Source organism: Balearica regulorum, chromosome Z (assembly GCF_011004875.1).
Source record: "Balearica regulorum gibbericeps isolate bBalReg1 chromosome Z, bBalReg1.pri, whole genome shotgun sequence".
In the NCBI taxonomy this organism is placed as follows: domain Eukaryota; kingdom Metazoa; phylum Chordata; class Aves; order Gruiformes; family Gruidae; genus Balearica; species Balearica regulorum.
In genome coordinates this window covers 64,903,750-64,931,673 of record NC_046220.1, presented here as the reverse complement: position 1 = coordinate 64,931,673, position 27,924 = coordinate 64,903,750, and the positions used below count along the sequence as shown (strand labels likewise).

Here is a 27,924-nt window from a genome sequence, read left to right as displayed (position 1 = left end):
TGTTCCCTCTGCAAAGTCCTGTTTAGCATCAGCCGTGCTGGTTTGTAGATCTCTCTCTCTGAATGCAAAGTGAGTGACACATACTTCGTCTGAGCTGTTGGGTAATAATAGGATGTGAAATGTCATTTATGGGCTGCTCGGTACAGGGGGGCAAGGCACGCTGCCGTCGGTTGGGGGTTGGTGAATAGCCAGAAGACAAGAATACTGTGAATGACTGATTCACATATGAATGAGTAAAAGCTGATGCAGCTTTCTGAACTTGTGAAAATGACAGATTCATCGAACAGGCCACATCGGACGGTGTTCACTCGAGCCATTGAGGCGTGCGATCTGCACTGGCAGGACAGCCACTTACAGCACATTATCAGCAGTGACCTATACACCAACTACTGTTACCATGACGACACTGAAAACTCTCTCTTTGACTCTCACGGGTGGCCCCTCTGGCATGGTAAGTGGCTAAACCGGAAAGACGTTTCCATGACTTGCTGCATTGTTCATTTTCTATGGAATTATTTTGGGGGGGATGGTGGGGAGATGAATGAAAAGCCTGGCAAAAAGAACAGAGGCTCCCTTAAAATGCTGGCTCAGAAGCAGTCCTTTAAGTTTTGCTTGCATAGTTTTAAAAACAACTAAAAAAAAAAACCCCAAACAAAAACTCCCTTTTGAGTAACTTACGAAAACAGGCCATTGCAGACATGGAAGCATTGCCATTCCTCAATTATTTTCTCCATTTTAGAACATGTTCCTACAGCCTGTGCGAGGGTGGACGCATTACGATCTCATGGATACCCACGAGAAGCACTGAGGCTAGCGATAGCTATTGTTAATACACTAAGAAGGCAGCAGCAGAAACAGCTGGAAATGTTCCGGGCTCAGAAGAAAGGTAAATGTGGGGAAGAGAGAAGGGCAAAGGATGTGTTGAGGTGACGATAACACTGGATTGGAACTTCGCATGAGAAAACTGGTTTTGAAGCTAAAGTGAAAGAAGTGACTTTAACTCTTCAGTCCAAACGATCGTAGCGGTCACGTTCTGGATGTCAGAGCTTTTCTGTAAGCTGGGTTGTGAGCTGTGCAGGACATGGGCTCTGTTCTGCCTTCTGCAATATGTCTGGCATGATGGGGCCTTTATCCCAGTCAGGGCTTTTGGTTACACAGTGAAAATACTCACCCTGTGTAATTTACTGGCTTTTAGATGGAGCTTTGTATTTGGCACAGCAGGTGTTTAATTTTTTTCATCTGACATAATTTAGCTAAACTGTATATTTGAGGTGTTAGCCTAACGTTGACATTGAGGGTAAAAATGTGGCAAAATCTGCAGTACAGAAGTTCATCAAATTTGGCAGTTTGTTCCAAAAGAGTCTCTTATAATGCTTAAAATTTTAGCATTTCTGAATAGAGGTGGATTGCTTTTTTGTGTTTTGAAACTGTTTTTAGAAAATGTTATGTGGTGTTCCTGTGATGAGCATTACCCCTGGTTTTTTTTGAAGGAATGTTTTACTTTAGATACAGTTTCTATGTCATGTGATCCTTGGTACCCAAAATAGTCCTGCACTGAAGTTTGTCGTTAGTTTGAAGTGACAGTGGAGGAAGGGGATGGCTTTGTGGATAACGCACATGGAATAACTGGACTTACTTTCTTAGCTGCTACAAGAATTCCTTAATTCAAATTTTATTTTATATCTTCATTGATACTCTTAACTGTGTGTATCCTCATGCATTGTAGGCAAAAATACCAGTGTGAAGTCATATGTGTAAATTTTTAAAGTGTGTATGTAGATGTATTCCCAGAAATGAGCATTTAGAAGACAAGGTAGACACTTGACTTAAAAAAAAAAAAAAAAAATCAGCTGGCAATTCCTATGTACCTCTTTTTTTTTTTTTCCCACAGTACCCAAGGAAGAAGTATTTTTTGAAAAAAACTTAAAAGCACTTTGTATTATTACTTAAAAAGACTTAGCGAATTCTCCTATCATGTAATGTATCTTTCCTTAACAAGTGCTCCTCTGAAAGCTTTGCAGCTTTTCTAGCTTCTCAGACTGGGGCTAAGAAGGGAGGGGGCTATGTCAGTGTGTGTGTGTATGTCTATATTACTGCTGCAAGTGTGCTGGCCACAGTACTGCTCCTTTTCATTCCCAGTTGCTAATGCAGTATCTAGACATTCAATACTTAAGTTCCTTTCCCTGTGAGCAGCTTCTATAGCTGTCAACTAATATTTTGCTATTTTAAATAAAAAATGGAGTGTATGAAATGTGGTCCATTCTACCCTGAAACAAAGCAGTTTGTTGTTTCTATGCATCACTCACTGCTTGCTTTTTTTTTTTTTTTTTTCCTCTTATGTGTGGAATATTTAAAAACCACCCTTTTAATACCACAAAATGTGCTTATCTGCTCTATAAGCAGATGAATTCTGCAGCTACAGTCCAGCTTTAGGTTTTAGTTCAGCAAACACCACATGCTTCTACTTAGCTTTTATTCATGTGACTGATCTGACATCCATGGAACCACTTGCATGATTTAAAGTTAAATGTCTGTATGACTGGACGACTGAAGCCTTTGTTTGGCATGACACGAGTGAAGCTCAAAAGTAGGCACAATAGAATAAATAGAACATAAGTGAGTCAGAAGTCACTGTGATTAATCCTTTTTGGTAATATTACTTCTGCCTGTCATCTTTAGTACATGCCATTTGTTAGTAAGACAATGATTTACTTGTTTGTTTTTCATATTACATATCAGTAGTTTTTTTAAAAAAATCCACACTCTTCTGACAGGGTGACTGAGTTTCATTTTGTGGCCCAACAGATTTAAATAGAAGAGAAGCAGGATTTAAAAGCTCTATGGTAATACATATGGTTACTCAGAAAGATGGTACTTTGTGAACGAGAGAGAGCAGGTGCAGTTACAAGTTAGTGTATAGCACGCAGAGAGACACAGCATCCATAGCAGCTTGTATACAGTTTTTAAATGGTCACTCATAACGCATCTAATCTCTGATGGTTTAGTCATGTGTGTCTGTCTGGGAGGAAAAAAGTTGGGAGTTGGAGTCAAAGGGGAGCTGTTGCCATAAGATACTCAGTAAAAAAAGGCATTTGGGGGAATCTCTAATGTCTCTTACCACAATCACACTTCCTTCAATTCACTGTGCTAAACAGTTTTTTCATGTTCTAACCAAATGATGGGTGAGGACTACAAAACAGACTATCCATGAAAGTATTTGATTGAAATTTTAGAATGACCAAAAAAATGCACTTGATCAACTTAAATGGCTTGTACAAGAAAAATTGTCCTTTAAACATTTTATTCTTTTTTTAAAGGTGTTGCATCCTGAGTTTATTACTTCAGTAAATATTTAGATGCAGGATAAGCTCATATTTTATTTATGAAATTGGGATGTATTTTAGAATATTTCCATTTATTTCAGTGCCATCAGGTTAACTTAAAATGTAAAAATGGTACTGTGTCTTTTTGGATGAGGAAACTGTTGTGAATATTTTACCCAAAAAAGTGTTTGCTGTAATTCTTCAGCACACATTTTCAGAAGTTAATGGTATTGAGTAAAGACATTGCAATTGAAATTTTTGACCCATAATAGACTTTACTAGTGCTCAAAATGTTTGGCCTTTGTTCTTTTTCTTTTTTCCTCTTTTAACATATTCACAAAGGTCAATGAATTACTCCTGAAAGATACTGTTTTCTCCTCCTAAGCAGAAGCTACTGGAAATACAATTCTGTACTCGAGCATTTTAATAATTTTTACCTTTATAGTTGTTTTGAAGGGCTAACATGCATTTTCTTTCCCTCCCTCCTCCTTCCCAGAACTTCTCCACAGAGGAGTAACCTCAATAACGAATCTTGAAGGTTGGGTGGGACACCCTTTGGACCCTATTGGCACCCTCTTCAGTAGCCTGATGGAAGCCTGCAGGGTGGATGATGAGAGTTTCCATGGATTCTCAGACTTCACAGGTAAGGCCAAGCAAAGGGAGCAATCTTCTATACGTCTTCATTTACCAGAGGCATTTTTCTATCTTACCTTTCTGAATCAGCTTCAAAGCCAGTGTTTTTATAGTATAAGAGCTCACATTTGCATTCCTTAAGAAAACACAAAGGATAGAAAATGTTTAAAGTAAAATATGAAAGCACTTAAAAAATTACCAGGTACTCATTCATGAAGACAATTCCATATTTCATACTTCAAATAAAAATGAATAGGACTTTACAGCAGCAGCCCTCTTCACATACATTGCTCTGTCTTCTTTCTGAGAAATTGCAGGAAATTACAGGATCACAGAATTGTTGAGGTTGGAAGGCATCTCTGGACATTATCTAGTCCACCTTGCTCTGCTTAGAGCAGGGTCACCTAGAGCTGGTTGCCCAGGAATGTCACCAGTTGGGTTTTGAATAGCTCCAAGAATGAACACTGTACAACCTCTCTGGGCAACCTCTTGCAGTGTTCAGCCACCCTCACAGTAAAAAAGAGTTTTCTTATGCTTAGATAGGATTTCCTGTATTTCCGTGTTTGCCCATTGCCTCTTGTCCTGTCACAGGACACCACTGAGAAGAGTCTGACACTGTCTTCTTTACATTCTCCCATCAGATATTTATACATTTTGGTAAGATCCTCCTGAGCTTTGTCTTTCCAGGCTAAATAATCCCACCTGTCTAACTCTCATTATATGAGAGATGCTGCAGTCCCTTAATCATCTTTGTGGCCCGGCACTGGATCTGCTCCAGCATGTCCACATACTGGGGAGCCCACAACAGGACATGGCACTCCAGGTGTGGACTCACCAGCACTGAGCAGAGGGAAAGGATCGCCTCCCTCCACCTGCAGGCAGCGCTCCTCCTAATGCAGCCCAGCATGTTATTGGACTCCTTAGCTACAAGTGTACATAATACTTCAAATTGATGACAAAACACTTAAGATTGATAATATGCTATAAATTGTATTAACTGGTAGTGTTGCAGTATCGATACATGATTTAGGCTAGGATGTGTATGCCCATTTTAATTTCAGTACTTGCTGCCCAGGGGCTTAACTGATTAATTCCTTAGTTTCTTTCCACCTCTGCAGTACCTTCTTATCACCACCTGTGTGGACAGAAATTGGATTCATCCCTCCACGTGCAGCTCTTCCATATGCACATCTGCAATCTTCATGGAGCTTTGGCTGAAAACTCCTTTTTTTTCAATTAGATTTTCTTTAATAAATTTCTAATCCCATCCACCAATTCTGGAAGAACCTTTAATTAAAAGAAATTAGAAATCAGATTCTTTGCAATTATAAAAGCCCCTAAACAACCCCATGAAATAGGAACAGTGTGTTTGAAAAGTAACTTTCTCCTACACACACATATGCAATCTACCAAATGTATTCAACCTTCCTATTTGCTGCAGTTGTCCATCTCCTCGCATCTGCCCATTACAACCTTTTGTTATAATATATTATATACAGTCTATATATAGACTGTAAAGTGCTACAGGCTGGAATAGTGTTTTGTCATATGGTGTGTCTGTGAACTGTCAAATGAATCGGTAGTACTCTTTAAAGCAATTTATGGCTTTACATGTAATCTTTACTAAAAGTAGGACTTCTAGTGTTAGTGATACACATTTTTATCATAAATACAACCATAACAAATAAAAAAGCCTGAAAAGAGTGCTAGCAAACAGAGGATACTTTAAAGTTGTGGAGTTCCCAGGCCTATTGTATTTGTACAATAGCATCAAACAAAATATATGCAGGTGTATAAGCACCTTCCTCTTACAGATCAAGGCTTTAAGGAGATACAGAAATGGGTGGGGGGAAAAAATTGGAATGGATCTTCCAATTTTGGCCTCATTAACACAAAGCTGGAGAAACTGTTTTTCTCTAAGTCATGCAGTTTAAGAATGAAAACTCATTTTTACTTGAGTAGGTTATATAAAACCTAATTGTTTTGTGTATTTCTGCCACATGGATTTGGATGGGATATTTTAGATTGGATTTTGAGATTGCGCTAGTAATTTAAATCATTAAAAGTAATACTAGCAGAGGAAGCATTTGTATTTCTGGCATTGTAGGCAGATCATGGGTTAGAATGATTTGCTGATGTGTTTTTTCTCTTGTGTCACCCTTTACAGAGAACATGGGGCAATGCAAATCTCTGGACTACCAGCACCTGCCTGCACACAAGTTCTTAGAAGAAGGGGAATCTTACTTAACGCTGGCTGTGGAAGTAGCATTGATAGGGCTGGGGCAGCAACGAATCATGCCAGATGGCTTGTATGCACAAGAGAAAGTTTGCCGAAATGAGGAGCAGCTCATTTCTAAGCTACAGGAAATTGAATTGGATGATACTCTGGTGAAGATTTTTCGAAAACAAGCAGTCTTCCTGTTAGAAGGTAGCTGAATATAGATGCTAACTGCTTCTTTAAACTATCTTCACTTAAACAAGCACACAGAACTAGTATTCCTGTGGAAACTGCCTTACATACTTCAGATGGTTTTTTGATGCAGAACACCAAAATTTTGTTTCCAATCTCTTATGAAAATCAAACATACTTCAGATATCACATGACTGTAGAGATAAGGCATCTGTTAACCTATAAGCCTTTTCTTTTAATTTTAATTACATTTTGTTCTTTAGATGTGTTGCTTGTCATAATCTCCATATCCTGATTATACAGCTCAGGCTCACAATTAAATAATATAGACATCAGTTGCCATCAACAGTTCTCAGGTGGCAAAATTCTAAGTGTTCCTTGCATCCTGAAAAGAGGACTAGCAGCTTTGTAAACGTATGAAGATTTGTACTTCTATTCCCAAGTGAAGAGCTCAGAAAATTCGATTAGAATTGCTGGGACAAAAGTATAGCATTTTATTTGTAGGAATTGGAAAAATGACTTGCCTCTGAAGTTTGTATCATATATGAAAACTGAAATATGTGGTTAAATATTGAGGCTTAAGGTCTAGTCTTGTGACTAAATTTTGACCAAGACACACAATTTGTGTTTGGGAATTAGCTGATGTGTTGCAATAAAATCTGCACAAAAAAGTGCATAACCTCTGCTTTAGCTTTTAAAAAGGCTTAACATGTAGCTCTTAAGCCTCATGTTCAGAGAGTAGTCTCGTGGATTCTGAGGTTGTCTTTCTGTGTTTTGGAAGAAAAAACTTCATAGGAACCAATTAGCCAAAGGCATGGTCCAAGTTTTGAGTGCTTGGCCAAGGGATGGTGGGGAGGGTGGTACTGCTCTAGGTAAGTTGTGAAGACTGTTGCACAGCGGTTAGATTTTGCTTTCTTTCTGTAAGACATTTGTCTCTTCCTCTTTAATGGAAAAGGTGCAGTATGTGCTTGAGGTTTCTTTGAGTTGCTATTTTTGTCCAGATCCTTAAAGACTTTGGTACCTACTGATGGTGCTATTTGAAACTGCAGAGGAGTTGCATCATGGGGAGAGTTTCCATTATGGTGTGGCTGTACTGCTGCTTTATGGCCTTTGGACAAGAACAGCTGCTAGCTGGATCCAGCTATTAAATACCATACAGGGATCCTATAGATTAAAAAAATCAATTTGCTGCATCTATTTGCTGGTAAGGACACTTTATGAGGAAAAGGCAGGATTTTTCTAAAGTGTTCTCTGATAATTCTAGTTTATTACTTTGATCATGGAAATTCTTTTAATTTTTTCTTAGAGTATTAGACAAATGATCATAGCAGGAAATCGGCTAATATAACTACCCACAAAACAGCTGTGGTGAGCAGTGTGCAATGATGGTCTTGCATTACTGTGTGTGAGAAATCTGGCTTTCCTGCAATAGCTTCAGTTTACTCCAGGTTAGGCAGAAAATGCCAGCTCACATGGAGGCAAAACTGCAGTGATTTAAGATGCTAATCATATCAATTGTGGTTTTATAGTTAAAGTCCTGTAGATATAATAAAGAAAGCTTAATCCAATATTAAGCTGATTTCTATGCTATTAATGCAGATTAATGCATGCTCTATGTAGCTACCATTTGAGTGCGTGGGAAAGCAGAATATAAGACTTTTGCAAGATCTGTTCTAATTTTTTGCTTGGCTGCTAAGTTAATGGTAGAATATATTTTCATATAAATGCTTTGTCCTATACTCTTAGTGTCCTAACGGAGTTTCTGACTGGACCACCAACAGGCAAACATACATGAAATGGCTTCTTTCATTGAAGCAATGCCAGCTAGTTTTGAATGGCTTTCAACTTAATTTTAAATGATTGAGAGACTGTCACCTACTAAATCTTCATTGACACTTCCTTTGTAATCAGTCCCAGTCTTCAGAAATGCCTGCCTGTGGAGCTCAGAATTTTTTCATGCCTAGTGATTTTTATCTTTGTATGTTGTGCTAAGGCACCAGTCAGAAAAAACATTGCTGAAACAGTCTGGCTGTTTCTCCTTGACTGCTCTCCTCATCTGCTTCAGTGTGGAGTCGGCCATGTTAGTGTGAAATGCTACTGGAAGCTGTTTACATGACACTTGTGACTCTGCAGCAGAGAAATGTGCTCACACAGTCATCCATCCATCCAAGTATGGTGGGTTGGAGTCTCTAGTAGAACAAGCAGTAGTAACTTCTAGGACTTCTGGCTGCTATCTGCAATAGCAGTCCAATAAATCTTCATGTAAGATTATATATCTTGCAACATTTAATGCCTGAACCTCTAGTCACTGAAGTCGAAAGCAGTTTGACACAGTTTTTTTTGTTAACAGGAATAACAGTTGTAAGTTTGCAGGGAAACATGTAAAAGTGAGATTCATATGTATCAAGAACATTCAGAACTCAGGAAGGAAATAGTTACATTTAACTCTGTTGTTGTCTTAATGCCACTGTTATGAAGTTGAAATACTGCACCGGCTGCACTGAATATGGGCAAAATCCATTGCCCCAACAAGGGGACAGTTTCGGCACAACAAATACAATTTTTAAGATCATGTCACTATAATGGACGAAAACCCAGCTTTGGTGCAAGATCGGATGTAGTCTTCTGGAAACCAAGTCCAGACCAAAAGATTATTTAAATGCCTAATGTCAGCTGAGACATTAATAGGGATCAGGTGCTACTCTAGTAATTGGTCATATAAGTTCAATTAAAGATATACATTTTTCCACTGTAACCACTCTGGTTTTGGTGTGTGGTTGTTTGGGTTTTTTCCCTGGAGGATTTGTGACAAAGCAGTCACGGACCAACAAAGTGCAGAGGGATTCATGTGCGCAATGTAACTAAATGGAGGAAAAGCTAGGATTATCATTTTCTACTTTTGCATACCTTAGGCTTGCTGAATGAGCCCCATGGAGCATTGGAACCATTCTGTCATTTGTGTGTGCACTGGTAGTGTGCTTAGTACTATACAAGTTGCAGTCTGTCTTGTTTCAAAGAATATATGGTATTTAATATACTTCTAATACATTGTATATATGTGATATATAAGTAATATATTTCACAGAAAACAGCAATATAACTTTACAGAAAACTCTGTCTCTGAATATCAATTCTAACCAAAGGTATAGTGAATGTTTTTAAAGGTCCAGAAGTTGGGCTTTAGCGGTATGTAAAGACTTTACATTCTCTTTCTCTTTCCCGCAGCTGGACCATATAGTGGTTTAGGTGAAGTTGTCCATCGAGAGAGTGTTCCAATGCACACATTTGCCAAGTATCTCTTCACCTCTCTCCTACCTCATGATGCTGAACTGGCATACAAAACTGCACTGAGAGCCATGCGGTATGTATTCATGAGTTGTCTAGAAAGAACACAAGCAGCAGTTGTGAAAGGGGGAAAAAGCTTGGTAATCAAGACCTAGTCTTTTTTTCTAAAAGAAGCATTCTTTAAGGAGAAATTATTTTGGGTCTGTCATCTTGTGGTGGGTTGACCCTGGCTGAGGGCCAGGTGCCCACCAGAGCCGCTGTATCACTCCCCTCCTTCACTAGACAGAGGAGAAAAAGTACAATGAAAAGCTTATGGGTCAAGATAAGGACAGGGAGAGATCATTCACTAATTATCGTCACAAGCAAAACAGACTGAACTTAGGGAGGAAATTCATCTAATTTATTACTAAGCAAAACAGAGTAGAGCAATGAGAAATAAAACCAAATCTTAAAACACCTCCCCCCACCCCTCCCATCTTCCTGGGCTCAACTTCACTCCTGGCTTCAACCTCCGCCCCCCTCAGTGGCACAGGGGGACTGAGAATGTGAGTTACGGTCAGTTCATCATGCGTTGTTTCTGCCGCTTCTTCATCCTCAGGGGGAGGACTCCTCTCATCGTTCCCCTGCTCCAGCATGGAGTCCCTCTCACGGGAGACGGTCCTTAACGACCTTCTCCAATGTGAGTCTCTCCCACGGGCTACAGTCCTTCGTGAACTGCTTCAGTGTGGGTCTCTTCCATGGGGTGCAGCCCTTCAGGAACAGACTGCTCCAGCATGGGGTCCCCCACAGGGTCACAAGTCCTGCCAGCAAACCTGCTCTGGCGTGGGCTTCTCTCTCTCCATGGGGCCACAGGTCCTGCCAGGAGCTTGCTCCAGTGTGGGCTTCCCACAGGGTCACAGCCTCCTTTGGGTGCCTCCACCTGCCCCGGCGTGGGGTCCCCCCCGGGCTGCAGGTGGAATCTCTACACCCCCTCATCCTTCCTCCATGGGCTGCAGGGGGACAGCCTGCTTCACCATGGTCTTCACCATGGGCTGCAGGGGAATCTCTGCTCTGGCGCCTGGAGCACCTCCTCCCCCTCCTTCTGCACTGACCTTGGTGTCTGCAGAGTTTCTTACATCTTCTCACTCCTCTCTCCAGCTGCAAAAGCTCTCTCTGACTGTTTTTTCTCTTTCTTAAATATGTTATCACAGAGGCGCTGATTGGCTTTGCCTTGGCCAGCGGCGGGTCCGTCTTGGAGCCGGCTGGCATTGGCTCTGTGAGACACAGGGGAAGCTTCTAGCAGCTTCTCACAGAAGCCACCCCTGTAGCCCCCCCCGCTACCAAAACCTTGCCATGCAAACCCAACACACATCTGTAAAAGAAATTGGTATCTGTAGTAACTACAGTATAATAATTTATAAATGAAGAATTATTAGTGTTTACCTACAACTGTAAAACAGCATTCTCTGTTAGAAATCCTTTTAGAATCTCACTCTTGGGCCATGTGGTTTTGTATTAAACAGCAGCAGCTTTAGCATGTGCACTTTCTCACCCATGTGGTTGTGTGTGGGTATGATGGTGTTGGTGAGGAAATGAGGAAAGGGGCAGCTCAACAGCAGTCTCAGGATCATCTACGTCTTAGCCTGTTCAATAGGACTATTTGTTCCACTGGCCTTCTTTATAAATTAACTCTCAATGATAGATTTGAAACCATATGGCATGGTCAGGGCCAGTACTTTTTTCTTGTGCTTCATAACAAAGCAGTCTTGCCTGCCTCTGGGTGAATGTTGAGATTTAAATGGAGCATGTCATATGACAACAAAATATCTGACTTGCATCCCATTTGTCTTCAGTAATCAGGAAAAAAGATGTTTCTCAGGGAGTGCTGTGTGTGCTGGCTTTATCTCAAGGCAGTCCAGATTGGTAATGGTGGCTAAGAAAAGCCACCTGAAGGAAGTTTCAAGGGCCTGAATGATCAGCAATAAATCTGTTGTCCACATACAATGCAGGGAAGAAACTAGTCCCGCTTGGGTTGTCTGGTTGCTGTCAAGAACCTTGTAGTTGTTGGCTGACAACAAGAGCAATCAAGACCCAGATATTTAAAAAAAAAAAAAAAAAAGTTTTTTCCTGGTCATTATTATCAAGAATGATTGCACAGTGATTGAAGGACATACTATCCATGTAAGTAGTGTTTAGCTTCATCAGATAGGTTAAGTCTTAGTGGTTTCTCAAAAAAGCTAAATGGGGAGAAAAATATTTCTGTGTTCAAAGGACTAAATGGGAAGGCATGCATAAGAACAAAACATAAGCTACTATCAGGTCAGGCTTCATCTGGTTTTTTTGCCTCCAAGAGTGTCTAGTAATGGATGTTAAGGAGAGAGTCTTAAGAAACATGAAAAGTGACCTTTTGTACTTGTTGCATATGATTGGCATTTTTGGAAACAGATTAAGACAAAAGTGCATTACTAATGAACTACCGAGAACATTCAGACATGTGAATAGAAAGCTGTCTGGACCATCTGAGTACTCCTCTCTTCTTTTATCACAAGTTAAGTGCATCAATAAACCTGGTCATATCAGATCAGCAAGATAGTAAAATGTGGTGCGTGGGGCTTGTCAGTTTGTTTGTTGGTTTTGATGTTTTTGGGTTTTTTTAGAAAAAAGGTCAATTTTATAAAGTAGACTTGTGTCCTTGTATTTATTTTCAGTTACTACCTTAAACTGTTTCTCAGAGATTGTGTGGAGTTTTCCTCCTTAAACTCACCTGCTGAAACCATGCTAAAAGGCTGGAATAGCCATCCATTAGCAGCTTTGCACAGTGCACTGAATGCTTCAGTGAATGTGACGGCAGTGTGCCATTCCTTTTGAACAAGGATTTTGGCTTTCCTCAGAAACCAATCATAACTGAAAACTTCTTTTCCAAAATTTCCTTTCTCAACTGGAAAAGCAAGCAAGACACTGAAAGATCCAAATGATAAACGCTCCACTTAGTCGTGGGTAGCTCCAGCCATCTTTTGCTGTGAAGCTGTCATCTCAGGCCAAATAAGTTACTTTTCAAACAGACAAGTATAAGAAAAGTTATATGTTCATTTCCATCTTGTAAAATCACAGGAGACATCAGCGTAATTGGGGCTGTTCTCCATAGCTCTTTTTTCATCATTTTCATATGGCAGATGAGAGTTCAGCCCTAGACAGTAATCAGTCTTTCTGTATTTTGGTATTTGGCACTCTTCAGAAATGTGGACTTCTGTCTTGAACTGTGGTGATGGCAAATTTAGACACTTTCTATTCCATGTCTGTCTGCATTCCTCAGCATTTCTCATATTCTCCTGAAGAAGGTTGGTTCCTCTTTCCATTTGTACCAAAGCAATAGTTCAGTCTATAAAGGATTCCCAGTATGTATACCAAGTGAAAAAGTAACTTAGTACTGCCTGGAGGGGGGAAGAAGAAAGCAAACATGAAGATTGAATGTCCATCTCATAGTTGTGAGATTGAATGGATCAGAAGAGGAAAACTTGAGCATCTTATCTTCCGTGGCAGGAAGGAAATGGCTCTGGCAAGAACAAAAATCTCATATGGAAATTAGTAAAGGTGCTGCACAGAAACCTATGTGGTTGTTCATACTTTTAGAAGTGGAACATATTTCTTTCTTCACTTTAATATTTGTTAAAGAAATTAACTTCCCAAGACCCCAGCTAGTAGCTCTCCAGACTTGACTGTTTAGTGTCAGTCTACACATGTCAATAACCTATGATGACAACACTGGAGGATTTTACCTTTCTGTGTTCAAAATCATCTGTTGCTTTTTCATTTTTTTGAATCCTATTTTAGTGTGTGGAACACTCAATCAGTGAAAGCTGAGACCATAAAGGCTTTCATGCTTACACCTCGGGTCTGCAAGGACAGGGTTGCGCTATCCTTGATGGTCATGGTTCTCTGCTTGCAGCTGTAAGACATATGGAGTGGATCCTTGGAGAATGGGGATCTGCAGTGACCTAGTTGACTGCTCACTTGGAATCTGAACTAGTATGTTTGGCTTAGTTTGGTTGATCCCTTGTTAAGCCTGAATTTCACCCAGGCTTTGGGAGCCAGGCTTCAGTGGTGATGTTTAATCACAAGGTGGCTTTGCTAAAACCTAGCTAAATAATTTATGTTTGAAAGGAGGAAAAAGAAAAAAAGGTGGAGAATGCTAAATCTGCTTGTGCTTGTTCTGATGTTCCCTAATCTTACCAAAATTGCATGAAAGCCACCAATTCACAACCGCATTTCTTTTCACAGCAAAAGAACATAGAAGCTGGCAATGGAATTCAAAGTGACAGAAGATTTCCCCAAAACAGCCTTTCTTTCATTGTCTATTTACTGTTACTCATAACGTAATAATACCCTTCTGCATTAGGTAGTTGGGATTTTTAGTGTTTATTGAAACTATGTAATAATGCATCCATCTCTCCCCTCACCCTTTCTCTATGCTTGGAAAAAATCAGCTGCAGAGTTTATATGTATTTTATTTTTGTCTGTAAAGCTATATAAAGAGGTGTCTCAGTGGTACTAGGGAAGAGATTTGACTTGATACAAATCAAAAAGGAAGTCTTTTTTTTCATATTAGCATGCACATACATGTGTCTGAAAATGTTAATGACCTGCTGATAGTTATTTACATAGTATATTGTATTAATGTGCCTGCTAGATACCTTCCCATATATTCAGAATTGCCTTTCTCAGGGAATTCTTATGCTTCAGGAACCTACAGAAAATTGATGGAACTTAAAACTACCTTACTGTGGAAAAAGACATGCACTCCAGTTACTTAACTTAGGTATTTATTTAAGTGCAAGAAATTGTAACTTATGTTTAAATGAGCTTATTCTATAAGAAATATTCCATCACAGAAAATTACAATGCATTTGGTTTTTGATATTCAGTAGCTGCAATTTTATTGACAAAAGAGATCCAATTTCCTTTGTCCTCCCAGATGACTTCCTGCTAGAAAGTCAGTTGCATATGAAAGCTGGTAGAAACAGAACTCAGATGTTAACCCTGATCAAGAAGCTAAGCACCGGAAAGGCTTTTCTTCTGGACATTATCTTATTACTATCATTTGATGTCTCATTAACATTTCATGTCCTGAAACTGTGCTTAATTGTACTGAATAAAAATGTCTATCTTTGTTCACTCCTATGTGATCCATTGGCATTTTTATAATATCTAGTGTACTGGTTGTATTTAGTGTCTTGTAAGGGCCATCAGCTGAGTCTCTGTTGTAGGCCAATACTTGTGTTGTAGTAGTCAACAGCAAACACATTAACTTCTAAGTATGAATTCTCATAAAAATAAGACTGTTGTAGATTGATGCATTCTTAAGGAAATTTTTGCTTCAGTTTTAGAAAATAGAATCAGAAAAGTAAAGGAAACTTCCTCTGTCACTGCTGTTTGGGACCCTAACATCAGATTATGGCGCACATTATAAAATGTGCTAGACCAAAGTTTAAGGACTTTAAAAAGTAGTCATAGTTGAACAGTAAAATGTGCTTTTTGTATGTCTGAATTTATTGCAGGGTCATAATCCAAATGATTTGTTGAATATACCTCTCCCTTACTTTCAGCATTTGTAAATGAAGAAAGTATGTTCCAAATATTTAAAAATATTTGTGTTCTCAATACAGTGGAGAACTCCGCTTTCCTTTCTGGGAGCTGTGATTCATAGGTTGAAACAAGGCAGGGAGAAAAGCTTTAGCTCTATGCATGATGCAGAAAGTCTCTGCTGCTTTGGCTAATGCGTGGCTTAATTGCCCTGTGAATTCCTGCAGATGCCCACTGATGTAGGCAAGTTTGGCAAATGGAATTTTGAGATTCCGCAGGAAGAGAAGTGGCTTTCCAATCTTTTTTTTTAACCAAAAAAGCACATTTTGTAAACAAAGTCGAGTGTTCTTGCAGCTTTAGTTTTGCTCATGAGTAACCTAATGTAATAATGATTTAATGAAAGAGGATTTCTTCCTTATTTCAGGTTGCTAGTATTGGAATCTACAGCTCCTTCAGGAGACATGTCCCGCCCGCACCACATTGCATCAGTTGTTCCAAACCGGTATCCCCGCTGGTTCACCCTAAGTCACATTGAATCCCAGCAGTGTGAGCTGGCGTCAACCATGCTAACAGCAGCCAAAGGTACATTGCTGTCAGTTATGTACTCAACTAAATGCATGCTTTTAATATTGCATGGGGTAAACAGATTATAAAACTTGTGTTTAGAAATCCAAATTGCAGTCTGACAGGAGCTTGAAATGGGTCCAACAAACTGAACTGGCTTAAACCTGTCACTTAATTTTGCTAGCAAAGTAATTAAGCTAGCTAGATGGTAGCCAGATGAGCTTGATTTTTAGGCTGATGAGACAGCTTTTTGGTCTTCTGACACGCAACGTAGACTGAGAGACCCAGGAGTGGACAAATGACTTCTAAAATTCACAAATCAGGATGACTTTTGGCCATGTACTGCACTAACACCACCAGGCACTACAGGAGTTTGTGCTGTCTTGTATCTTTCCTTCATATGTGATTTAATTATGAAAGGTTTCTAAAAACAAAGTGTGCATAACTGAAACATCATTCTATTGCATAGCAACAGCTGGCTCAATTATAATGCATCTCTGGATGTTTGGGAGCTTGTTCCATTTTGGTGATTCTGTTTACACCTTACAGGTGATGTTCGGAGGCTGGAAACAGTGTTAGAATCCATCCAGAAAAATATCCACTCCTCATCACACATCTTCAAACTTGCCCAGGATGCATTTAAAATAGCAACACTCATGGACAGCTTGCCAGACATCACTCTTCTGAAAGTTTCTCTGGAGCTGGGCCTTCAGGTATTTCCCTCATTCATTATTAGTACAGTAGAAGAAAGGAATTTGACCCAGTGTTGGTGCATAGAGCTTTTAAGCATGGAGGACCATAACCTCTTTGGACTTTGTCTGGAGTTTTCAGATCCTGTTTTCTGAGGCAAAGCTAAATGGACTGGTTAACCCAGACCAAGGGTCTACGCAGACCCTTTGTGCCATTCGGGTGGGAGAGAGAGCTGGGAGCGGCTGGCTGCAGAAGTTCAGGGATGAAAGAACCAGTGCAATGAGTTCAGGAGTATATGTAGGTCTGGCTGGAAAGCAAAATTATTCTGCCTGCCAGAAATGTGCTATATTTTCTGCATGGCCTTGATATGTTTCTTACCGTTCCTTCCCTTCTGTTCCTCTAAATGAGATTTGGTAGGTGCTTGTTGAATTACTAGAGAAAGCCAAGGCCAACCATAATGACCTGTTTTTAAGGCAGACTGTGCTAACAACAGCCCTTTCTACCTCATCAAAATCCTTTACCCCACAAGCTATGGGACAGTCAGAGGCATCGGACTCAGCCTGAAGTGTGCAAGAGCCTCAAATCAGTTTTCAGGGTCTTAGGAGAGGCTGTGCAAGCTAAAAGGAGACAGCTAAATTTTAGGTATCTGGAGTAATATTGCCTTACACTGATGAATCTTGGAGTTTACACCATTCATTTCAACAAAAATAAATCTCTTCATTCCTCTTTAGGGAGTTCTTTTAAAAAAAAAACAAAACAAACAACCAAAACCCAACAAAAACCCCCATGCAAAGATCAGAAAACCTTTGCTTCAGTAAACAAAGCACCAAAGACTTCTGGGAAAGGAACTGAGATAATATCCCTTCTCATACCAAAGAAAGGTACTATTTGCCTATTCTAGACATTCAGAAGCTAAAGCCTTTCATCAGAAAGCTGAGATTCTGTATGCTTTGTTAGCCTTTCATATTTCCAAGGTTGCTGTGGAAATCTGCTTCTTCTTTCACATCTTGGTATGTTTCTGCCTTAAATTTTTGTTTACTTGAAAGATCTCTGACCTGTGTGTCACCTCAAGCATTCACCAAGTATCATTCAGTGGTAGCAGCACACTTTGGATATCGATGTATTCATGGATACCCGTTTGTGATTGATGGTGTCATCAGAATGTCTTCAGTGAGATAAAGTGAAATAAATGTCATGAACCCATACTTCCTCCTCCATCCCAGGCTTTTGGTGTAGAACTCATCCACTCTTCTGTCCTAAGCTTATGAAGGTGTTTTTAACAGTCTTAAAGGTAGTTTGCTTTCTAGAAGGAAGATGCATAGCAGTTTTCTGGTAGTAACTCACAGCTGTGTAGATTTCTACAGTAATGCTTTTCCTGCAAAAATCTTAGTGTCAGCATTGTCTCTAGGGGCCTACAGATGCTTCCCCCTTCCCTGCCCCCGCCAACTAACTGGCAATTAGACTGTCTGTATTCACTGTCTAGTATCTGACTACTTACGACATTTATGTGCCCTAGAAAACTCTTTCTCCCCTCATGCAGTAAGCTAAACAGCAGTGTCCTCAGGTATACTGTTCTGCCTCAGCTACAGCAATGACAAGTTGGCCTGGTTGGGCTGAGGAGATGATACCAACAATTTCACAGCTCTCACTGGGATCTTTGATAGAAAAGCCTCTTACATTGTTCTATATTTGAGAGTAACGTGTGAACTGAGTTCTTTCTCCCTGTTTCCAATGGCAGTATGTGTTATGTGACTTAGCAGGGGGAAGGCTTTTAAACTGGCTGTGGAAAGAGGTCATCAGCATGGCCAAATGGGCATGGAGCGTCTCAGGTGTATTCTGTCCTTCATAACCTTGCTGGCACAGGCACTGTAAGATCTGCAGGTACAGGAGGGGCTTCTGTTCCTCTGTTTGCCTGTTGTATGCTACGTCAGTGCAAGCATTACTGCACAGATGCAAACAGGTACTGCTGGCAGAACTGCTGAGCAAGTTAGTGCAGGTGACCACTTGCTATGTGTTTGGCAAGTGGTGTCCTTTCCCCCCAGACCTGTGAATGAATGAATAAATAAACCTCCTTCCAATATGTGTGATGAAAAAGTTTCACATTGGTGTGGGAGCTAATGGTTGGTTGGCCATTTCTTGTATCTCTTGTGAATGATAAGATCTTCTGTTCCTCTAGACTAAAAAATTCTGTAAAAATCTGTCAAGACAAAAGATATTCATGTGAAGAGAGCTTGGCTTTCAGATAAGCTATGTAATTTGCAGAGGCCTCTTGTCATTTGCAGACTTCCTGGCTTGTTGAGAAGGTCTCTTCAATTGATAGCTCAGATCTTGGACAGATATGAAACTCCCTTTTATGAAGAAGTAGCTCAAGAATATATTGAGCAGAAATGAAATAGTTCTTTGGCTACAGTATAAATTAAGTGACAGTATTAATTACAGTATAAATTAACAGCTCCTCCTTGGTCAGGACATCAATACATGCTTTATTTGAAATTCTTGGGTTTTCTATCATGAGTAAAGGGCCCCTCTCTTGCTGTTCTCAACTTGACAGTTTAATCAAATGAAAGGAACCTAATTCCAGAATAGTTTGTCAAGAAATTTTTCCATGTCAAGAAGGTAGATATGGTATTGTTTTTTGCTCTCAAATTAGGACTGCCTACATTGGAACTACTATGCCCACCACATGTGCTTTTGAAGGCTCTTGTGACCAGTGATCCTTTACAGATCACCGCGGTGAAGAAGTCATTTTCAGAGAAGTGGTCATTCACACTAGTGGTTTTTTACCTTTTTCCGTCCCTCACCAGTAGCAGAATACAGTCTGTAACCCTGTATTTTCTCTTGGATTGACTCTACTTGGGGGAAGCTGAAAATTCATCATGGGTAATGGAAGAGTGTTAGCCTTCAATTTGTGTATGCATCATTACAAGAAGTCACCTAGACTCCTTCCCTTTGATGGACAGAATAGGAAAGATAATTGCACTCAAACATTTTGACTTGGGACTACCTGTTTCTCTTCTGGAAAGACTTCAAGCAAAGGCTGGTTCCATGATTTACCTTAGCCATATTTTCATATTTTAAAATGTGTTGGGATGCTCCTTACAGATCAGTTTGCTTTCTTTCAAAATGCTGTTCTCCAATCTAACACTTAGATTACTGTTTAGTTAAAATGATACCACAATATCTGAGGCCAACAAAGCTGACCTTATCTTGTAACTTTGGGCAATATACAACCAGTCACCAGGGTCTCAACATGGCAATATTTGCAGGCCATCTTGAAACCACTCATGGTTGCTTATAACCAGACTTCTTAAAGATCATCTGTGCATTTGTGCTCCTCAGCAATCTTTCCGTCTTAATGATCCTATCCATAGTGCAGGACTAAAGGAGGTGGCCGGAGTAACAAATATGAGAGGGCTACATGCCACTTTGAAGTCACCTTAAGACTGGGTGGGGTATGGGTTGAGAACCCTCCTACAAATGCTGCTTTTATATGAGTGCATTTGTTGAGTTTAATGTTTAAAGCGGAGACCAGTGACAAGTGGTGTTCCTCAGGGGTTGATATTGGGACTGGCGCTGTTTAACATCTTCGGCGACGTGGACAGTGGGATTGAGTGCACCCTCAACAAGTTTGCTGACGACAGCGCAGCTTGGTGTTGTTGACACACTAGAGGGAAGGGATGCCATCCAGAGAGACCTTGACAGGCTTGAGAGATGGGCCTGTGCAAACCTCATGAAGTTCAACAAGGCCAAGTACAAGGTCCTGCACATGGGTCAGGGGCAGTACCAAGCAGAACTGCAGGCTGGGCAGAGAATGGACTGCGAGCAGCCCTGAAGAGAAGGACTTGGGGGTACAGGTGGATGAAAAGCTCAACATGAGCTGACAATGTGCACTTGCAGCCCAGAAAGCCAACCGTATTCTGAGCCTCATCAAAAGAAGCGTGACCAGCAGGTTGAGGGAGGGGGTTCTGACCCTCCACTCTGCTCTTGTGAGACCCCACCTGGAGTACTGCATCCAGCTTTGGGGTCCCCAGTACAAGACAGATATGGACCTGTTCGAGTAAGTCCAGAGGAGGGCCACGAAGATGATGAGAGGGCTGGAGCACCTCTCCTATGAGGACAGGCTGAGAGAGTTGGGATTGTTCTGCTTGGAGAAGAGAAGGCTCTGGGGAGATCTAATTGTGGCCTTCCAGTACCTGAAGGGGCCTGCAGGAAAGATGGTGAGGGACTGTTTATCAGGGAGTGTAGTGACAGGACAAGGGGTAATGGGTTCAAGCTGAAGGTGGGCAGATTTAGATTAGATGTTAGAAAGAAATTCTTTACTGTGAGGGTGGTGAGGCAGTGTAACAGGTTTCCCAGAGAGGCTGTGGATGCCCCCTCCCTGGAATTGTTCATGGCCAAGTTGGATGGGGCTTTGGGCTACTTGGTCTAGTGGAACTTGTCCCTGCCTATGGCAGAAGGGGTGGAACTAGGTGGTCTTTGAGGTCCCTTCCAAACCATCCTATGAAGATCATTACTGAGAGCTCTATGATTGACCTATTATGCTCTTTAATTGCTATGAATAGTAACACCATAGTATGATCACTGATACTGTAAGGGGAAAACTACATGCTTTCTTCATCTAGGTATCTGTGGGGTCTGTCCAGGTATCTGAAGCAACCTTTACATGCAACTTCCATGCAGCGTTTGTTTTACTGAATAAACATATTTGCCCATGTTTTGAGAAACAATATAAGCAATAACCACAAGTGATGTAAAATAGGGGCACTACAATCGAAGCTGAGAGTCCTCTTTCTGGGATACTGATGGTTTTACAATGAAACTTCTTTGCAGGGACTCCTTGTTCAGAGACAAAAATCATCACTGTGCAATTCTTAATAATACCTGGATATGTCTGGAGTTGTATATGTATCTTTGCAGAATAAGCAGCCAGTCTTAATACACTAACTGCTGTCTGTATTGTTGAAGTTACTGAAAAGAAATGCAGATGAGGGAAAAATTAGAGTTTGCCCAACAAAAGTTGACACATTTTCACTTTAAAGACTACTATGCATAGAAGGAGGAGACATGATGTAATTTAATTTGAATAATTGGTAATTGATTGGGCCTTTTTTGTTTTTTAGGGGGGGACGCTTTTTTTGTTGTAGTTGTTTGGATTTTTTTTCCTTCCCCACAGAGAAAACAGTCGCTCTCCCCTAGCCTTGAAGCATCTGCAATTGGAATTACTCTCTGCGTGCTATTCCAAGATAGCTGAGCAATATTTTTCAAATCTCTTGACATATCAGCTAAAAAAGAGGAAATGGTGGAGAGGGCAAGAGACTGTCCTTTTGAACCTTGGTGTATTTGAGTAACTTAAAATCCCTGTTTGTTGGAATATTGTCTTGGTTTGCAATGAGATTAATTTGTAGTTTATTTGTTTTAATAGGTGATGCGGATGACGCTGTCAACACTGAATTGGCGACGGCGGGAAATGGTGAGGTGGTTGGTAACATGTGCAACAGAAGTAGGTATGTTCTGAGATGCTTCTCTTGTCAGCTAATCTTAGAGGACTTGTCAACACTCAGGTTCTGCAAATGTCTCCCACTTTCTGTTCATCTAAAAAGTTCCTTTGGTGAGAAGACATGATGATGATGAGTGGTTTTTTTAGGCACAGACCAAGTGAGACAATAATTGAGTAATGTAGTATGACTCCTTTCCCCCGCAAGGTGGGGGTGTGCATAGATTCATGGGAAATACCCCAGATTTCCCCTTGTTGTCTCCATGATGTGTTTGGGTTTGAGGCTGCAGTAGAGAGAAGGCTCGTGGTTGTGGCCTGTTGCACTGTGCTACAACTTTGCTTGCTTTGAGAGGCAGGTAAGAGAGCTATCTGGTCAGCTGTGGGAAGAGGAACTAAAAAACAGGTGAATGAAATGGTGTGGATACCTCCTACTCTGTGGCAGACAGGCTCTCATGAAGGGGTTCTCATTGTTAGGGTTTTTAAGTCCCTGGGTAAATCCAAGCTTAGAGTGTAATGCATCTTTGGTTAAGTGACTATGACATTGTGCAAGCCTCTTGTCAGCACAGGAAAGCAAACCAAACACCAATGCACCCATTGCTAACCACTTAAGGCAGAACCAGCCTTGTACGTGGAGGACAGCAGTGTGAGAATAGTGTACTCACATGGATGTTCTGTTCATTTCTGGGCATTGCCATAGATTTCCGGTGTGTCTTGATGAGGCGTTCCTTAGTTTCTGTATTCCAGTTTACCATCTGGAAGATGAAGATACAGAATCTGAAAGTAGGGATGAGTGCATTAAAAACTGTGTAGCTGTTAAAAAAAAAAAAATCAAATCAGCAAGTGTGGTGGTAGGGACAATATAAGTATTTACGGTATGGGAGCAGTTGTAATTGTCACTAAAGGTTTTTGTGGAAGGCACGTTTCCCTACTGTATTTATTCCTTTTTCATACTTCTGAGTTAGATTGCATTGCATAGATGCTTCTTGAGTTTCAGAACTTCAGAGGATTGATGCTGCTTATTCTCTGGATTAGTTTATTCTTTGCTTTACACTTAACTGAGAAATTAATTTTGTCAGTAGCATGGGAAAATACAGCTTTCCTTTGTGTGCCCTCAGCCAGAAAGTGGTTTGTGTCTGCAAATTTTTGTGCAATGCTTTTGTTTTATTGTTTTTTATGTCTTTGCTAAGATAATCATTACAGAGGCTATCTTACAGATATTCGCGCCTGGGTATTATTTTGTGCAGTTGCATATTGGCAAATAAAATGCTGGTTTTAATACTGCTTTAAATTAGTTTACATATTCTAATAGCACTATCTCATAAAGAACCTATAATGTCATGCAAAGTACTCTTGAGACTTAATCAAGATGGTAAAGCAAGGAATCTGTTTATTTAAATGAAGATTTTGTATTCTCTGGCTATGCTGAATTGTTGCACATGGGTGAAGGGGTGCACGGGAAGCATCACAGTCCTACAGAGAAAATGAGGACGTGTGGGTGTGGTTTAGGTGGGCTTACAGATGTGTGTAAACTGCCTCTAGCAATAATAAGGCACTCTAGTTGGCTATAAGGTTCAATTTATGGAACTCATTAGTCACTTTTTCACCCTTCTTCCCCCTGCCAAACAAACACACAAACACACACGCCAGGAATAAAGTGATACTGAGGAAAATACCAAAATACCTATTTCAGATAATATCTAGTAGTTCATCTTGCTCAGAGTATTTCCCTAATAAGGACCTTGATGTTCAGCACATACACATTTCATGGAAGATGTATCTGAAAAGCCTGTTGGGAGGAGGTGGGGGTTAGGTTTTTTTTTTTGGTGTGCCATGATGTTCTGTTAAGAAAGCTGTTTAGCATACTTTCGCGTTCTTTTGTGCATGCACTGTGCCTTGAGATGCACAATGAGAAAAGAAGTTAAAATTGTCTTTTCAAAGTGTTGAGTATGAGGGCTGCTTTTGAGTGATGTGATCAGACCAAATGAGCCAGAAGGTGCTATCCAAATTGTCTTAAATAACAAGTAAAACAGCTCAGTTGTCACACCAGGAGATTAAAGCTTATTTTGCAGGTGTGTGTTTGTTATTTTCTGCATATCAGTGATCGCTACAGAGTTTGCACAGTAGCCTTTGTTATAATGTCCTTTTCCAGCCATGCTGTCTGGTTTAGCCCTCCTTGCTTAGGTGCATCCCCTTGGATGTACTAGCAACCTCTTAGGCTTTGCTGCAAATGTAATCTCTTGGTGAACATCTGTATCTGCTTGGTTTTATCAATTGTGGCTAATCCTTTCTTTCTCTTCCCAGGTGTTTATGCACTGGATAGTATCATGCAAAACTGGTTTACACTTTTCACTCCAACAGAAGCCACTAGTATTGTTGCTACAACAGTGATGTCCAACAGCACCATTGTCCGTCTGCATCTGGACTGCCATCAGCAGGAGAAGCTGGCTGGCAGTGCTAGGACGCTTGCTCTACAGTGTGCCATGAAGGATCCTCAAAATTGTGCCCTCTCTGCACTGACCTTGTGTGAAAAGGATCACATAGCTTTTGAGACTGCTTACCAAATTGTTCTAGATGCTGCTACAACCGGCATGAGCTACTCGCAGCTTTTTACTATAGCACGATACATGGAACACCGTGGTTACCCCATGCGGGCCTACAAGCTGGCCACTTTGGCCATGACGCATCTCAACCTGAGTTACAATCAGGACACACACCCTGCCATTAATGACGTTCTGTGGGCATGTGCGCTCAGCCACTCCCTTGGGAAAAATGAGCTAGCAGCTATAATACCTCTGGTGGTCAAAAGTGTCAAATGTGCAACAGTACTGTCAGACATTTTGCGTAGGTGTACTTTGACCACTCCTGGCATGGTGGGACTTCACGGAAGGAGGAACTCTGGTAAGCTCATGTCACTGGACAAAGCCCCTTTACGGCAACTCTTGGATGCCACGATCGGAGCCTACATTAATACAACTCATTCACGTCTCACTCACATCAGCCCGCGACACTATAGTGAGTTTATAGAGTTCCTCAGCAAGGCCCGAGAGACCTTCTTAATGGCTCATGATGGTCACATCCAGTTTACACAGTTTATTGACAACCTAAAACAAATCTACAAAGGCAAAAAGAAACTGATGATGCTGGTTCGTGAGCGGTTTGGTTGATGAAAATGTGTGAATGGGGGGTTGGGGGGTGGGAGGGGTGGTTTGTTTTTACTTGAGCCTGCCTTTGTATCCTTTTTAACTTAAAGAAACAGAGCCACACCGGTATTATATGTGTATAGTTATATTGAGTTTGCAAACTAAACTGTCATGTTGTGAAAGTTTGTGTGTTTATTTTTTTTTTCCTTTTTTCTGTTTTGTATGAGAGGTTAAAAAAGGTTTGGTTTACACTGAGTATATGTTGTCAAGTGGCAAAAGCCCACATCGCTCTCCTGTTCTTTCTGTATACGTTCACAGCCTCAAAAACAAACATATATTGCAATGGCTTTAAAAACCAAACAAAACACCTCCATCCTGTGATAAGTACCTCGAATGGATTCAGCTTTACTCCTTTGTAACTCATCCTTACATTTCAGCATATTTAAACAAACCAACAAGTGAAATACTAATAGTTAAAAGGCTGACCACGTGGCTTTGCAGTGCTGTTCATCCAGAAGCATGGCACACAATGCTTGTGCATGTGGAAACTTAGCGACTGTCAACATACATTCTCAGGGATTTATCAAAAAAATTAAAAAAAGAATGAGAGCATTTATTGTACTGTATATATATTATAGTATATGTCTGAATATTGAAAAATATAACATTAACTAATTTATAAAAAAAAATCTATGTAATGCAAAATACTTGAAGCTGCAGTAGCTTGGTTTTAAACAAAAAAGAAAACCTATCAGAAGGACTAAAGTGCGCCTTGCTTCAGGGTTGGCTCAGGTGGTGAACTATATGCTGGGCATCTATGCAGAGCCACCTTCTGGATTGCATGGTTGGACTGATACTTAATGGGGAAAATTTTATATATATATATTTATACAACCTGTGTATACATATATATGTATACACACATACACACATGCTTGTAACAGGCACTATAGTAAAGAGGGACAACAAAAAATACACAGCCAGAGCAGCAAGCCTTAGCATTAAGAATACAGTATGCCAGAATCGGGGTTTGTGCCTCCTAGCCTAGAAGACTTAAAGAAATATCCTTTTTGACACAAAACGCAAAATGTTTTCCAAAATGATTGACATGATACATTACGCCTTTGCAGTGAGCTAATAATAAGCTAACCTTTGTGCACAAATAACATATATATATATTATATATATATTCTGCATAGGTATTTTGACTTTGTGCAGGACAGAAAGTTGTGTAGGTATGACTTCTACTTTTCCGTTTGTTTTTTTAATATATTTTATTTTCTCTAGAATTACTCAAACAAAAGCAGCCTTCTATCTTGCCTTGTCTTAATGCTTTAAAATAACCAAACTGGAGATCTAACTACCAAACTGTTCATTATATTATTAAATACCAACTTTGGTTACAGTATAGTGTCTTTACTTTAGCTGATGGTTCTGTATCCTTGTGCTTTTTAAAGCAGTTTTTGTTTTGGTGCAAAAGTTGTCCAGTGTCTCTTGTTCCCTTCATTAGAGAACATGCTAGAGGTATGTTTGTAGGTATTTTTGTTTAGAAAAACTATTTCATGCTCTCCATTTTATTTATTATAATAGGTAAAAAGGTTGTACTTCATCACCCATGTAAACATGCTCATGAAGTTGAAAGTAATTAAGATTTGATACACTGATATCAATTTATTTATGTAACTAAATCACTGTTTTATAAACTTGTTAATGATCAACAATTTTTTTGTTTTGATTAAAATTAGTTTTTTGAAAGTTGATTCTGCCTCCTTTATGATGTCTGTTACTGGAGTTGAATTGTGTACAGATAGTTCGTTGATCTTAAATGCCCATCTTGCAACAGTGGTGCGTTACGGTGGTAAGTAATATGACCACCAACCCCAGGAAAGAAATGTTTTGCTCCTCAAATCTGCTGAGGAATGGCAGTTTTCACAGTTGCTGGTGGAAGAAGACCTGGTGAAGAAGACCAAATGCTGCCTGTGATAGAAGATTGAAGGTTTATGCAATGAACAGTAAGCCTTGACATACTTCCCTGGTAGGACGGTAGAGTATGTTTCCACTCAGTGGATTATTTGGGTGACAAAGGGAGTTATGTACTGCGAATATATACAAGAACAGTTCTTGCTGTTCTTGGATTGGCTTTTCTGAAGTCTTTTGGGCCATGCAGCTCATTCCATCCAGCATGAAGTTCTTGCTCACCAGCTGGTAGCCAACATTTCTGCTTTTTTGGAGCCTTTGCTGTGTAGGAGTTGTGTGAGTTTTCCAGCCCTCAGTGAAGAATGGGCTATGACATCCTTGAAAATTGAAGAGGAACTTTCTGCTTTACCAAAATCTTTATCAACTTAAGACTGTTACATGATGTCATATTTGACTATAGGATCCATGATCCAAACACCTTCACTTTCTTTTTAGTGTCTTCAGCTGAAAAGAGAATTAGCATGCAGCAAGCAGCTGTCAGAGACGCCGGTATAACCATGAACCCTCACAGTGAGGTTTGTGTCCCCACTGGAAGATGGAGAAAAAGGTCTGAATCTTTGCACAACTTGTCATGTAAAATATGAGTCTTTACCAAGCCTTGCTAACAGCTGAGTTGTCCTGACCTAATAGTTCTAACCTTCTGTATCCTCTGTGACTTCTATCCCTTCCAAGTATTGAATCCTTATTACATTTTTGCTTTGTTACTTTGTCCTAGATGAATTTTCTGCTACAGACAGTAAGGAACAAGAGGGATACTTCATTCTGTAATAGGGTTTGTGTGATTTTGGGGTTGTGGGTTTATTGGGGTTTTTTGCCTCTTACAAATAATTCAGTATTAAGGATATTTTG

General features: G+C 40.2%; 1 protein-coding gene across 3 annotated transcripts in view; it reads left to right on the top strand.

Moving 5' to 3' along the window:
* ZSWIM6 (zinc finger SWIM-type containing 6) overlaps positions 1-26,858 on the top strand; it is a 115,766-nt gene extending 88,908 nt beyond the window's left edge. For all 3 annotated transcript variants that reach the window (XM_075739399.1, XM_075739398.1, XM_075739397.1), the window contains 9 exons: positions 275-451; positions 740-886; positions 3,820-3,966; positions 6,124-6,384; positions 9,592-9,727; positions 15,635-15,792; positions 16,324-16,487; positions 21,887-21,968; positions 24,260-26,858. In XM_075739399.1, the coding sequence (XP_075595514.1) occupies positions 275-451; positions 740-886; positions 3,820-3,966; positions 6,124-6,384; positions 9,592-9,727; positions 15,635-15,792; positions 16,324-16,487; positions 21,887-21,968; positions 24,260-25,122 (2,135 nt within the window). In that variant the 3' untranslated portion in view covers positions 25,123-26,858. The remainder of the gene's footprint in view (positions 1-274; positions 452-739; positions 887-3,819; positions 3,967-6,123; positions 6,385-9,591; positions 9,728-15,634; positions 15,793-16,323; positions 16,488-21,886; positions 21,969-24,259) is intronic.
* The last annotated feature ends 1,066 nt before the right edge of the window (positions 26,859-27,924 follow it).